Source organism: Eleutherodactylus coqui, chromosome 3 (genome assembly GCF_035609145.1).
Source record: "Eleutherodactylus coqui strain aEleCoq1 chromosome 3, aEleCoq1.hap1, whole genome shotgun sequence".
NCBI lineage: Eukaryota > Metazoa > Chordata > Amphibia > Anura > Eleutherodactylidae > Eleutherodactylus > Eleutherodactylus coqui.
The window spans coordinates 255548811-255564769 of NC_089839.1; the positions used below are offsets into that span (position 1 = coordinate 255548811).

Genomic DNA, 15959 nt, shown 5'->3' on the forward strand with positions numbered 1-15959 from the left:
CTGCCCATCTGGATTGTAATTCTTTTGCCTTATTACACACAGGATATAAATACTACTTTTTATGCAACACTGTTCATTTAATATACTGCTACAATTAAGGCTTATAAAAAGGTTCACAATGACCCCTGCATATTTATCTAAGCAAGATAAAACATCAGGTAGCTGCAATTGTGCTTCACCAAATGATTCTGGCACTAGAGGCTACACAATATTTAGAGGCAATTAAGCATTATATTTGTGAGCATATTCAGCTTTTATGGCTGTTATAAAAGGAATCCGAAGAAAATCTCAATACATCTGGATAATAACTCTTAAATCCGGCACTGCACCAAGATGCTTGGGATTTACTCGTCTGCAGCGTGGGATCTTGCCTCTTTTCAACATGTCACATAAGGGTCAGCGACATAGTAGGGAATGATGAGATATATGGGAATCTTGCATCAGCAAAAGTGAAACAAAATGAAAGTGGTACCCCAGTCTACATCATTTATCACCTATCCACGGGGACCTCTACCTATTGCTAGAAAGGGGCTCTAGTTCCCCTGAGTAGGACACGTGCATTGTCACTCCATTTAAAGTCTATGGAATTGTTTAGTCTATCCTATTGGTTGGGAAAGCTGTACCTGTTTGACAGCTGCTGCGTTTAAACTCCTCCTAGCTATGGTCATATGACTTAGCGGGGTACAAGATTTTCCCATTCTATCCAACTGTGGGGGTCCCAGTGGATAGGCAACAAACTTTTAAGCAGTAATATTTCTTTAAGTGAATAGAAATGTCTGAACTTTCATTGCACTCCATTTCTTGTTGCTTGGTTTTTATTTTTTGCCAAAACACTTAAGCTCACAAGCCCATGACAAGGGTCCTTGTTGTCTCATGAGTCCCTACTAGAGATGAGCGAGCATACTCGCTAAGGACAATTGCTCGATCGAGCATTGTCCTTAGCGAGTATCTCCCTACTCGGGAGAAAAGGTTCGGCTGCCGGCGCGGGGGACAGGTGAGTTGCGGCAGTCAGCAGGGGGAAGCGGGGGGGGGGGGGGGGAGAGGGAGAGAGAGATCTCCCCGCTCTCCCCCGCAGCTCCCTGCCCGCCGCCGGCAGCCGAATCTTTGCTCCCAAGCGGGCAGGTACTCGCTAAGGGCAACGCTCGATCGAGCAATTGCCCTTAGCGAGTATGCTCGCTCATCACTAGTCCCTTCTTTAACAAGACAACACAAATCACATGAAGTCCTGCTTGCAAGCGGGGTGATCGTCCTAATAGGGAAGACCCCATGCTGGAACCAAGGGGCCTGGCTCGCCATAGATGGTAGACGGCATAAAAGCTGAACATGACACTGTTCACACCAACAGACAGGAGAATCCCACCCAGAACCTCATGCATGTAAAACATGCATAATTCCAATCATCAGGGTTCTGAGAGTAATAAGGAAAAGCATAAATGACCAGCTTGCTCTAGCAAGAGGGGCTGGTATTTATGTGCAGCAGACTGGTAGTAATTAGCAGGCTGGAGAACTCTACACCCAGCCAGCTCAATCAGCCCATACCTGCGTGAGTGTGCACCATTATAATTACAGGTCCCAGAAGCACAATGTGACACATATTGGGAACAATTTTCATAAAAAGCTAATTTACAACATGTTTTAGGGTGTGAAAAGAAATAAGGAGTACTTACAAGCTCTATGCAGATGTTGTCCTTGGTTGAATGCTAATGCAGGATCTCAACAGAACTAATGGTCGAATCACCATTCTGTGATTTGGTATTGTAGTCTAGCCTTATTCCCCCCAAATGGGCTTGATCTGCAATACCAGGTACAGTCAAGTTGTTGGACAAGAATGAAGAAAAAGAAACCTCATACAAGCCCTTTAAAGAACTACATGATCACTGCAATAGTTTGCATTCAGTAATACACATCGACATAGAGTGTGTATATTCCCTTACACTTAGTTGCATTTCTTGATGTGAATATTCCCATTTCCGCCCACATACAAAATAACTGTCTTAGGTTAATGGATGTCCTACAACTACTGGCCATAGTGTAGGTGTATCTGCCTGAGATAAATAAGCCCCGTTGGGAGCCGCAGCTGATGTGAGTGAATATTTTTTTGTTTTCAGAACTGCAGAATTTATTGAACCGAATGAATAATGCATAATAAATAAATAAGAGCAATAAATCTATGGAGCAAAACATGAGTCCGTTCTTTCAACATGGCGTAATCATAAAATGCCACTTTCTAATAAGATGGATCATCAAATTTCTATACTGCTAGTGGTGCCTCTGCCAACTGTAATCTAGCGAGAAGTGGAAACATCTAGGGGCAAGTATAGATATCTACAATGGAGTACACAAGCTCACAGAATGCAACTACACAGTACCGCGCTCAGTAGCCACTCGCATACCAAATTCCGAGCTGTCTCTGTAGCGCTAGGTTCACTCCGTGTCTGGGCACAATGCTCAGAGCATATTCTAGTAAATTCTCTGAAAATACACATCAAAGATAGATTGCATTCTTTTGAAATAACTATTGAAAAGGTAAAGGCCCATTTACATGCAACAATATTGTTCAAAATTTGTTCAAGCGACCGAAAGTGAGCGATTATCATTACACGTAAATGCTGGCATTGGGCAATTTTTGTTTGAACGATGATTTTAAGGTGAACTTAAAATCCATGGTTCAGCTACTAGAGATAAAGCAGTTTGCTTTATCTGTCAGTAGACCGCATCTCCGCGGGGAGACGGCAGTTAACATAGTATTCTGCTAGCACCTGCGGCAAGAACAATTCATCTGTGTGCACAGCTTGGTGTGTGATTAATCACTCTCTGGGCTCTGCAAACAGTTCATGGAGGCCAATTTACATGCAAATGAAGATGATAAAGTGTTAATGGCCATCAGTGACCATTAACACTTTATGCAAAAAGATCGCTAAAACTTTCAATCTTTTCATCGTTTGAAATATAAATAGAGCGTAAATGGGCCTTTAGACTATACTTTTTGAAAACTTTAATTAGCCAACTTTGATGCCAGGCTTCATGTCACAAAATTTAGTGGAAGGCCTTCTTTGAAGAATGGAGCATGTATTGATAATGAAGTAAGAGAAAACAACTTCATATCAAAGACGTTGTCCCACAAATGACATCCCACCGATCATTAGCATGGAGGTCTCTAGATCCCTGTAGCTCCTCAGTGCACAACCACAATGAGAAGAACTTAGAATTGAGTGGTGGTTGAGCATATGTGCTGCTGCTACATTCAAAGTCTATGGAACTTACTGTACAGCTGAGTACAGCACTGGGCTGTTTCGGTCAGCGCCAAAGAATTATTGTAGAGTGCAGGGTTGCCAGTCGTCCAGAAATTCATTGATGGTTCATAAAAACAGGGCATTTTTTTTGTTTCTGTCAGCACCATAGACTTAGGGTAGAGTGCAGGGTTGCCAATAGAGATGAGCGAGTATACTCGCTAAGGCACATTACTCGAGCGAGTAGTGCCTTAGCCGAGTATCTCCCCGCTCGTCTCTAAAGATTCGGGGGCCGGCGCGGGTGACAAATGAGTTGCGGCGGGGACCGGGGAGGATCGGGGGGGGGAAGGGGAGAGATCTCCCCTCTGTTCCTCCCCGCTCTCCCCCGCCACTCCCCGCCCCCCGGATCTTTAGAGACGAGCGGGGAGATACTCGGCTAAGGCACTGCTCGCTCGAGTAATGTGCCTTAGCGAGTATACTCGCTCATCTCTAGTTGCCAACCATCCGAAAATTCATTGATAGTTCATAAAAAACAGAGCTTTTTTTTCTGTGTTCATGAAAAAAATAGACATATCCGTGATTTTTTTGAGCCTGGTGGTACTTGAGCAAGTTATTCTAATTGCAATTAACATCATTTATAGCTCACAGTAAATGCTGGTAATGAGTTACTATCAGTTTCTGACCAATAGATATGTATCAATTATAATCTTTATTATTCATTATGAATCATTATAAAACTCAGGCTTTACACAACCGTATTAGCATGCGCAAAGTCTGCTCTTACGATACGCAGTGAATAAAACCCATTATTTTTAATGGGTTCATTCACAAGCGCGTATTGTGTTCCGTTGTACAAAAAAAATACACAGCATGTTCGATTTTCCTGCGCATTTGTCCAGGGGAAAAAAAACTTCTGAAATTAAATAGGCTAATTAGCCCTTTCAATGTACAGGATTGTCACTGCAGGCTTTTTTGTGTGCGCAAATGCACATGATTTCTGCGCACAAAACGTACAGTAAGAAATGCAGTTGCGTGATCAAATACACAACACCCCACACGCAAAAAAACGCATTCATTCATGGGAAACCGGCCTAAAAGAGTGGCAACATGCATGATTGAGTGCCGCTCAGCGTGGGGATAAAATCGGGGCATGTTCTATATTTTCACGTTCCTCGTAACACATCGCCCACTGTTTACAAATGGACAGTAAAACACGTAGCGCAATGTGCGATGTGCATGCGAGGTTTCCCATTGAAAACAATAGGAGACACTTGCCGATCCTCCGACGAGGCTTAAAGCCTTAACGCAACGTGATGTCTAGCTATCTAGAACGTGAAGCCAAAGTCTACTCATGCTTAACTAGGAAGTTGTTCTTCATGCAAAAATACTGGCTTTGAATTTGTTCCAACTGTAGATCAAATCATTCCAATCTCCCTTTTTGCTTCCTGGACCAGGGGCGTAACTATAGAGGATGCAGGGGATGCGGTTGCACCCAGGCCCAGGAGCATTAGGGGGCCCATAAGGCCTCTCTTCTCCATATTGATAATGCAGTACCATGAGTAAAGCATTATAGTTGGGGGCCCTGTTACAAGTTTTGCATTGGGGCCCAGGAGCTTCAAGTTACGCCTCTGTCCTGGAAATTGTAGAAATAGCTGCTAAGGATAATTAGAGGTGTAAGTCCTCCTATCATGATCACCGGGTACCTGTACCCAGAAGCTTAAAATGTACAGTGGAAGAACCTACAAGGTAGACCGAGTGGGCTCTCTGATAAAGCAATCCATAGTCGCTCCTATGGAGGTGAAGTCTTCAGTCGCCAACTGGAGCGCTCTGCCTTCCCTAAACATCACCAGTATGCCTAAAAGTAGGTCTCTGCAATTAGTGGACCTTATAATCTCTCCAACCTCCATAAATGGACCCATAATCATTCCCATCTTTTAAAATATATCTTGGATTGGCCATATTATTTGCGCATCAACATTGTGAGTCTGTTCACCTGATGAAATAACAGTTCTGAAAGTCTCACTTCAAAAGGCCATGATCTGCCAATAAGAAATAATAGATGTAAAAACTTCAAGATAAAGACAAAATATAGGGCATGTTCTTTCTAGTTAAAACTTTGAGAATTATTTGTCTAGCGAACTCCAGGAAGTCATTTTCTCACACCATGCGTTTGTTTAACCAACTGAAATTGGTTGTAAGCATTTAATACCACTTTTTCTCCTTGCCTTGATTTTAATGCTGTCATGCAGGGTGAAACCAACGAGATTTCCTAGTAATTCACCCTGGAGGTTATACAATAAATGAGGGAAAAAAAGAGGAAAATAAACTGAGCATTTCTTTTATACTGGGGGAACAGGCAATAAAAAGCAACTTTATTAAAAAGCATTACTATTTCCTTACAACATTTTACTAGCCAGGGCAGAACATTGCTCTGGGTGACTATTTTAACAGCTATTATTGAAAAATCTGTTCAGTGGGTGTGGAAGGCCAAGCCTAGGTCACCTGAGTCAGTCAGAGGATTCTGTGGGTGGTAGCGGGAAGGACTCATCAGCCAAAGGCCTAATACAAATTTAATTCAAGAAACCATGAACATTATTGAAGCAATTTCAGGGATTCGAACGGCATTAATCTAGAACAGCCATTACAATAAAAAGGATTTGTCTTCTTCTGACTGCATTAAAAGCAGCAGTTAGTGGTCAGACATGTAAAGTAATAGATATAGTGATTCAGATGACAACCTTTAGATTTATTGCAAAGTGGCGGTCTCCTACTTTGTGAATTGGAAATGCTTCTAGGGTGCATAAAATCAAGCTCAGAGGGGGATAAAGGGAAATGGGCTAGTGATTGGGAAAATTAAACTCATGTTCTCTGTTTTTTTGTACAAGAAAAGGAAGCATTGAAATGGTTTGTACTTTAAAACTAGCCATTATTAGATTCCTTCATTTACTCAGGAATACTCCGATATAACTTTGTAGTAGTGCTGCCTAGCTAGTCTCATAGGGTGTTTTCTCGAATGCAGCAAATATAGGGACCACCAAGAGCCTCCAGATTAGGTGGCCAGTTTGAATGTCTTGGGTGCATTTGATTTAGCCAAATTCCAATTTACCTTCTAGAGAAGAGGAAGCTCCAGCTGATTGGTGACCAGTAATTGGCATGATTTGAGTTGCATCAACAAGCCATCACAACCTATATTGGCTAAAAAGTTACAGAAGTAACAGCCACTTCTCAGATTATAGGGCCTCATGTCCATGGGTGGATTTTTGCTGCGGAATCCAGATCAGTCATCTGCTATGTATTTCACAGCAATAATCCTCCACAACATGCTATGGAAAAACGACTCTTCTTGAAAATGAGCGGAATCCAATTGTGGTTTTCGCTCGTGGATGAAAACTTGCAAAGTTCTCCATCTATGGTTCCCGCATGGATAGTTTCCATTGACATGAGTGGAAACTGTCTGACTTGCAGCCCATCTGCAGTATCAACTGCTCAGATGGCATGGGCCCCAGTGCATATATGCTGAGGCCGCAATGCCATTGGGCCTCCTATCCCTCCCCCTAGCCGGCTCACCTCCTCTCTCCTCTCATCTGGCTGTGTGCAATGGGAGGGGAGGTGGAGGTGGCGAAGCTAGGCTTCCAACCCCGCCCCTTGTCCGCAGTCAGCAATGGGAGGGGTGGGACAGGGTGGAGTCTAGCTCCACCCCCTCCCATTACAAACAGCCGGAGGGGAGGAGAGAGGAGGAGAGAAGAGGGAGGGAATTCAGCAGTCATGCTGCTAAACTACCTCCCTTCTCCGGCCGCTGTCATTGGCCCCCCTAGGAGCCCATACTGCGGCCGACATATTCCGGCCCGAAAGATAGTTCCAGGGCAGCATCCGATATACGCTCATGTGAAAGAGGCCTTATACAGAGAATGTGAAAGCATGTAAGATACTGAACGATGCTTGTTTGAAGGAGTCAGTGATGTGTCTGCCTGTCTAAACAGGCTGAATGAGTGCAAACGAGCTAGCAGTGCCGTCACTCACTTGTTCACTCTTTCAAATAAGAATTGGCTTGTCTAAAAGCAGCCTAACAGTGAGAGGTATTTAGAGTTCTTCTACTCATGATGAGTTGTATGTCTTGCTGCACAACATGAGCCTTGATCTTAAGCCAAAACCCAACTGATGTTCTTTAGTTTGTAAAATTTCACTATCTAAGGTCAGAAGTAGCATTTTCTAACACAGAAAAGCAGAGCTGTCATCAAAGCATGCCAATGGAACAGGAAAATAAGTCATAAAAAGACCCTGTACTCTCAACAACTTCTACCCAATGCCTACCAGGATACTCATGGAAGCCAATGGAAAATTAAATCATCATGTCCAAACTAATAAAGAATAACATGGTGCTTGTTCACATGAGTGCGGTTGTATGAAGATCAAGCAATTCTTCTGTTTCCCCTTCTCACATGGGTGCTTGAAATTTTTTGAACCCTTCAAAATTTTCCACATTTCTGCTTATATTTCACATAAAAAAACAACAGATTTTTAGACAAGTTCTAAAAGTAGATAAAGAGAACCAAATCAAACAAACAAGTTACAAATATTAGACTTAGGCATTTATTTATTGAGGAAAATGACCCAATATAACAACTCTCTGAGTGGCAAATGTTGGTGAACCACGTGTGACCCAATTGTACGGCAATAACTGTATCTAAACATTTATGGTAATTGTTAATTAGTCCTGCACATCAGCTTGGTGGAATTTTAGCCCATTCCTCCTTTTGAAATGGCTTCAACTCTGTTATCCTTTAGTTGCTCAGAGATTACTTTGGGTTCCTTTATGACCTTGCACACTATTTATCTGCAAACCTGAAGGTTTGCATATTTTTGCCATTCACAGACATGTAATATTGGATCATTTCCCTCAAAAAATAAATGACCAAGTCTAATTTTTGATTCGCTTGCTTGATTTGGTTCTCTTTATCTATTTTTAGGACTTGTGTGAAAATCGGATATAGTTTTAGGTCAAGTATTAGCAGAAATATGGAAAAATCTTAAGCATTCAAAAACTTTCAACTACCACTGTACATGAAAATCATAATATCCCACTTCAATTTCTCCATTTCTAAATCTCTGGGTCACTGTGTACAATGAGAAGAATAACATAACAATTAGGTTGTCCCCTAAACAGTCTGTAACAGCCAAACCAATTATACATAATAGAAGTGAGAGTAGCCCTGGTCATTCTACCATATGGACCCAAATATTTTTGATGGTGAGCCCACAGAGGAGAAAGCACACAGCAATAGCTTTTACACTGGGGCCCATGCCATCTGAGCAGTTGATACTGCAGATGGGCTACAAGTCAGACTGTTTCCACTGACATCAATGGAAGCTATCCACGTGGGAACCATAGATGGCGCATGCTGCAAGTTTTCATCCACGAGTGAAAACCACAATTGGATTCCGCTCATTTTCAGGAAGAATTTTTTAATAACGGGCTACATCAATATCTCCAGTCTAATACCCCAGTGGGGCTCCATAATTTCCCTACTGCATACACTATAGTGCATTTCCTAGGAAGCCATTTAACTATCAGTATGTTTTGGGAATTGTAGAAGAAACTGGGGGACCTAGAGAAACCTTACACAAGCATGGGAAGAAGATACAAACTCTATGCATATGTTGCCCTTGGTTGATGATCATATTAATCCCTGAGTCACCATGTTTCCTTTTTATTCTCCTACCCTACCGACTGATTTTTCCGAATTAATTTCATACTGGAAACCTATTCAAGAAAGCAACTGGTGTTTTGCTAACATTCTAAATAGGCCACACCAATTTAAGATATTCCATAATTGCACTAATTACATGCACAGATATTTTTAAACTATAAATATATATTTATTAAGTAAAATATACAGAATAATATATAGAGCAGCAATACATTTCCCAGCAATGCATTCCCAGCTGGAGTGCTTACAAAAAATACATTTACTAGTCATAGTTTAATTGCCATCAAGAATGACTCCCAAATATACACCTTTTATCTGTATGTGCAAACTTTTAGCAAAATGTCAAAAAATACTAATTAAAAGTAGTTCCCTAAATACAAACCTTTTAATAAATGCTTATTTCAAATGTATTACATTTACATATGCAAAAATATATGCAAAAATATGCCATCTCTGATAATTATAGTTTCAAACCAGTAGCTGTGTTGCTTAAAATGTTACTGTGTACTGTATTTAATATTCCTTGTTAAAATTAATGACTTGCAATGGAAATCATGTATAACTATACAGCATAAAAAAGACAAGAATTCTTATGTGAACACATCAAATCTTCAACATGAAATCTCATCCATTTTGTTAAACAGTGAGAGAAGTGCGGTCCCTACAATAAGGCAGTTACTCTGATCTAGGGGTGACTAACTAAATGGGTAGTGGAGGGTTGTGGGGGTGCTGGATTTATCATTTTGTAAAAAAAATTGTACTAAATAAGCACTTAAAATATAGTTGCATTACTAATCAAAGGCTAATCTGCATGTGCATGGCTTCATACAGAATGATTATTGTTCAGTTTGTTGCTGGATTGAACGAAACAGAACGATGCTCGTTCAGTGTAAACACAGGCATGAAACTCAATCAACAATCGGCTGTGTGAACAGGCAGTCATTCATCTAGGAAAAACTGCCTGTTTAATGGGGATGAAGGCGGGCGGCTGGAAATGATCTCTAGCGCACTCTGCCTCCATTCACTGAAAGAATATTACTCCTGTGTGAAGGCGCTTAATCGCCAAACAATTGTTCCATTTAAGAGGACCCAAAGTCAAAGACATGAAGACCGGTGGATTGGGAAATGGGAGATAAGAGAACACTCTAGATGATAGATTAATATCAATGTACATGTATATTTTCTGGAGAATCAGAACCAGAAATCAAATGAAGAATTGCACTTGGCCGCAATGCAATGCAAGGAATGGCAAGGATATAGAAGAGCAAAGATATTTCCATTGTTACAAAGATCTGAATGATAAATGCAATTGTGTTTCCGATCTCCATTTACGAATTCGAAAGTTGGACACCCAGGAAGGCAGATAGAAGGAAAATTGATGGTTTTCGAACTATGGTGCTGGAGAAGAATGCTGTGTATAGCATGGTTGGCAATGGTCACCAACAAGATGGTCCGAGAGCATATCAAATCCAAAATAACGCTAGAGGGCAAAATCACAAAATAGTGGCTCTAATAGTTTGGACATATCATGCGAGTCAGTTCTCTGGAAACAACAATGATGCTTGGCACAGTTAGTGGGTCCTGAAGTAGAGGACTCCAAAAAACATGCTGTCTGGACGCAATCAAGGCAGATACAAAGATGCACATGGAAGAACTGAAAGAAGAGGTCATGGACAGGAAAGCATGGAGAACGATGATCCATAAAGTGACTGAAAGTTGGCCTTGACTGAACGGATAATCATCATATTCTCTAGTTTATTAGAGTGGTTAAAGGGGATTTCCATCTTATGTTAAATTCTGCTTGGTCTCTTCAAGTATAACACTGTTATAGGGGAATTCAACCTTAATTGGGTTTTCAGATCTAAGTCCGTCATGGTGGAGATTGGAATACCAGTCTGTGTGCTGGGGCAATAGTAACTCCTGTGGAATTCAATGGAAGTTAGGGTAACAATATAGGACAGCCAACTCAGCTGTAATCCTGGTTACATTTTTCTGCGACGAACAGAGGAGTATTCCCATCTCCGTCAGGAAATGAATATCCCTTTAAATGAACAGTGGTACTTGCTTTTTGAATGTTCTTCTTTTGAATTATTATGAACTTCCCCCTCAAGCCCTGCATAAGACATGACACAGGGCGGCAGAATTACTAGAGCTTGTTGTAAAATTCATCAAAGTTTGGTATAATGTTGCATCAGGTTTTACGTACATTTATAAAACAAATGCACCAAACAGAACTATGGACTATGTTTCGCTGAACAAGGAGGCGTGACTCAGCAAAAATTGAATGGCTTAGCGGGAAAGTGGCTTGGGTTAAATGCAACAATGTGCATTAATATTTGCATAAGATTTTAGTTCAAACTAAGCCAGTCAATAGATGTATAAAAGTTAGACAAAAGTGTCTAAGGATGCACCAAATGCATCAACCACCACTAACCAATGTGATAAATTTGGCTCATTTTTAATTATTAGTGTGAAGGTATATGTATATATTGCCATATGTTTTTTATGCTTTTATACCTGTATGCAAGTTCTATGCAATGCTATAATGCAAAAAACTTAATATGTAGCCTTAAAAATCATATCAGATATTATGCCAAGGCTTTGCAAGGCCGAGAGAAGACCGAGTGCTTGGATGTTTTCCCAGAAGTGCCTCATCAAGATAACGACTGTTTAACTATGTATAAGACTATCACTGCCTCAGGCGGAACTGCGGACATCACATATATGGTTATGCGGTGGATTTGAGCCAATAAGACAGTTACACACTTCTAGTGACGTGATAAGGGGTATAAAGCCCCATGTAATCTATAATAAAGCGCGCAGTTACTCCCCGTGTGAGGAACTATACCAGACCTCTGTGTGTGGTGTTTTTTCTTTATCACCGGCAATGGGGCATTGGGGTGGGCCTGATTGGTGCTGTACGCAGAATTTCCCTGACATTAGGATTAGTAAATCTGCCCTGGTATGTTTGCTTAGACTATTCCTTCACATTTAAAATACACTACCATTGAAGGGGTTGTCCTGGTACAAATGAACTTTTTAAAATTACAGCCAAATAGGTTAAAACAATTAAACAAATTGGTACTTACCCTCCTCAGCCCAATCAGAGGCTGCAGTGTCACTTTTCCAAACTCCTGGCATCATAGCGCCTAGGATGTGAGTGCTGATGTCGGGAGAAAGGGCAGTGATGCTGCAACTTTATTGGCAGGCAGTAATCATCCGACTTCCGCTGTCAATAGAGGTCGGAAGAATTATAGTACTGCAGCAATGGAACGGCAAGCATCCATTTGTTTTGCTTTTTTAATCCATTTAGTTGTAATTTTAAAAAGTTAATGGTAACTGGACAACCCCTTGAGGACTCATACAAAGGCAGATAGTGTAACTTTTAAGGAGTTATCCAGGAAACAGCCATCAGGATACACCAGGATCGGAGTGAAAGCACTGCTCTGACCTCTATGTAACAGCCGACGCTCATAATTGTAAGCACAGTTCTCATTGAAGTCAATGGGAGCTGTGCTTGTAATTGCAGGCTGGGGTCCCATTGATTTCAATGAGAGCTGCACTTGCAATTATGAGTGACAGCCTCTACACAGGGGTTGGAGTAGTGCTTCCACTCTAACCCAGAAGTATCCTAGCGGCTGTTGCCTGAATAACCCCTTTAAGGCCTTAGTCACACGGGCGTAAATACGCGCGTATATACGCGCGTAAAAAAATGCGTGACCATGTCCATTGCCACCAAAATGTTCTATCTTTTCTAGGTGCGTTTTTACGCGCGTATATACGCGCGTATTTACCCCCGTGGGTTTTTATGCGCGTATATACGCGCGTATTTACGCCCGTGTGACTAAGGCCTAAGATGTTGCACCCCAATCAAAATCTGTGACAGGGCCCCCCAACTATAATACTTCATTTATAGTCCACATATGGAGAAGAAAGACCTTATGGGCCACCAAGACTTCACAACTGAGGTGCAACTGCACCTACTATAGTTACATTCCAGTGCACAGGGTAGAGATAATATGCTGCTATACTGTGCAGTCATAGATAATACATCTCGGTATGGCACTTGTATATGGAACAGTCTAATGGGGAAAATCTCTGCTAAAAACAATGCTTTTAGAATATTTCTGCAGTATGGCATCTGATAGGGTGTACAGTATGGCACTGCTGACTTTTTGGGATGCTGTTTTATGATTGCAAGTTGGAGCTTGTATGCAACTTGTAATACCGCCATACGCACGGTTGTATGTCTGGCCATGACTACTGTGGTGTTTTTAAAATAATTATCGGCTATAAAAAGTTGCAATTATACACATACATTGAAAGCACGCAGAATGTTTATACAATATTAATCGAAAACAGCTTAAATTGATCCCGAAATAGCATATAATGTAAATGTAATTGAATCCACATGAGTCTAGGAGGATTGTCCTTATGCCAGGTTTATAATAATACATCAGTGCGGTGTCCCTTGGATTAGCACATATTTGTAAATGTTCCCTTCATATAGTTTGTTGTCTGCTTCCACTCCAACATATGGATGGTAAATACATGTTTCAAGTCTTGTAGATTGTTATTTGGTGTTTTAGTATACAAACACAATCACATTTCATTTCAACGTAGACAAATGGATATTGTGCTAACACCCACTCAAAATGTACATGGCGAGCACAAACACATTAGCGACGGTAGATTTGAATGTGGTCCAGTTTACTGCTTAACATGAAATTGAGGTAAATCCAATGATTTCATTTTTAATAATGTAAATGTAATTTGTTCAGTCTATATTGACACAAAAGGAAATATTTGGATGGTGAGCAGTTTGGGGGATTTCTACATATAATTATTTTAAGCTACTCAGCCTAGTGTGTGTGTCCTATTAATATGAAGCCAAACTGCCAGCAGGGGAGAGCTGCATCCAGTCCAGAAGCTAAATGACTCACTGAAAATCAATCTGTTTTCCCCTCTGCCTCTGGGTTTTCTTTGGGTTCTGTCCTGACTTTCCTCCAGTCATAGCGAGAGCTTAAGGCTTAGGGCGTCTTTTGGTATGACTGCCGTCTGTCTTTCCGACTCTGTTCTTTTCACCATGGGCATTGAGGAATTGTGAACAACTGGACTCTGGTGTCTGACCCTTATACGTTCCTCCACAGATCTGGCCTTGATGGAATAAGATGAATTCTTGGCTTTGTTGTATTGGTCGTGGCAGTAGCAAAGGAAACACCTGGTGAAAAGTGAAATGTAGAAACAAATTTCATTAAAATGGCTATTAAAAAGACATACTGGTAAATTACTGCTAATGATAATGAAACGTTAAAGGGTTTTATCAGTATCAGAAAAAATGTCCAAGCAGCTGTGCCCGATGGAACATACAAATCAGACTATACTGACTTCTGTTCAGCCCTTTGGGACGCACCTGAGCAGCTTCTACAGCCCCGGTACTGGCTTCCAGGTATGGGACGACGGAAGTCAGGTGAGTCCTGCATCCAATCAGAGGATGCATTATCACCGTATGAGTGCCTAGCATCAGTGCTAACATCCTGGGTGCCATGATGCCAGGAATTTGGGATGGTGGCGCTGAACTTCTACAGCATTCACCTGACTTCCGCTGGCTTACACTCTGTAATCCAGTGTGCTGCTCAGGTGTGTCCCTGGGGGCCGAAGAGAAGTGAGTAAAGTTGTTTTTTTTTTTTTTCATTTTATGCTGGGCACAGATGCTTGAAAAAAAATTTTTGGTAGTCCTAAAACCCCCTGACATTCACAGATAAGAAGGTAATTGGGATTAGGTGTTACTTTTAATGTTTTAATGTGTATTAATGTGTTCTCCCTTCACTTCTCTATTGGCTTGACACATCTCAAGATGACATAGCCTCCTATGTTAAGAAACTATGCCTGTGACAGATACCATTCATCAGTTATCCTTTGCTGATAGCCTCCCATGTCATTTAATGTATGGTGCAAAAATGTATCAATACTGTATCACGGTAATTTGGATTCCATTATTAAGTTCAAACAAAGTTAGGGTTGGGCACAAGTTCCTCCATATGTCACAGGCTCCCTTTTACAGAAAAATGAACCTGACACCTCTAAGGCTTTTTTCAGACAGATCGAATGTACCCATGTTTCAGAGCCCACATTTCAGTTCTAAACCTGGGCACTGGGTAGTGTTACTGAACCAAACCATTGGAATCTGAGGTGCTCTAAATTTGATTCATTAGAACCATGGGGAAGTGGGGGATCATGGTTTGCATCTAGAATGCATGGGTTTATGGCATAAAAAGCTTGATGTCTATGTAAAAAATAAAGCTTTAATCTACTGCAGCTAAAGACAGCACATGCAGATGCATATGCCACCATGCAAAGCTCAAACAGTCACTAAAGGCAGCCTATACACATTAATGTCAGCTTGGCCCATCTAATGTGTATTGGAGACAATACACATTAGATGGCAAACTTTACGGGCAAGAAGGATCTTGAATTTCAACATTTCCATAAGTGTCTAGCAGCAGCTCTTTAGGTTTTACCTTCATATTTGCCAGTTTCTTCTCTGGCTCAACATATTTACTATAGTTACCCCAGAAAATGGTGTAAATGATGGTGCAAATCTATGGCAGCTTATGCCAGCTCATTGCTGATATGGATTTGACTTCTGGCCCACAGACTGCCATAAGATATGCTAAATTTTTAAGAGGCATGTGCCTTTTAAAAATTTTTTTACTCCAGCACAGTTAATACCAAGACAGGGGTAACGCATCTTGATACATTTGGGCCAAAATATCTGTTGGACACTTCAAATCCTCCAAGATATGGAGCCGAGTGTAAGGAGGGGTGATGAAAATCTTCTGGGTATTGCATGGGACATAATCCTTCGCAGTCTTTCTTTGCACTCACTATAAATGGATCTTAATTGACGTTTTAGGAAATGCAGTATGATACAGTAATTCAATACCTTGGCAATTGTTAAAGTTTGTGCAATCAGGTTATTACAGAAGTGCTTGTGATTTGTTGTGAAGCAGTAATATTT

General features: G+C 41.0%; 1 protein-coding gene across 2 annotated transcripts in view; it reads right to left on the bottom strand.

Moving 5' to 3' along the window:
* Positions 1-9135: 9135 nt before the first annotated feature.
* Positions 9136-15959, bottom strand: part of LOC136621670 (uncharacterized) — a 508529-nt gene continuing 501705 nt past the window's right edge. Inside the window, exons 5-6 of one of the 2 annotated variants that reach the window (XR_010791257.1) lie at positions 13882-14159; positions 9136-11051 (exon numbers count right to left, since the gene is read on the bottom strand). Coding sequence is in view for 1 of the 2 variants with exons in the window: in XM_066597321.1 (XP_066453418.1) it covers positions 13949-14159 (211 nt within the window). In the remaining variant the exon portion in view is untranslated. Of the gene's footprint in view, positions 11052-12785; positions 14160-15959 lie in introns of those variants that run through there. The other variant, XM_066597321.1, reaches the window with a different exon arrangement.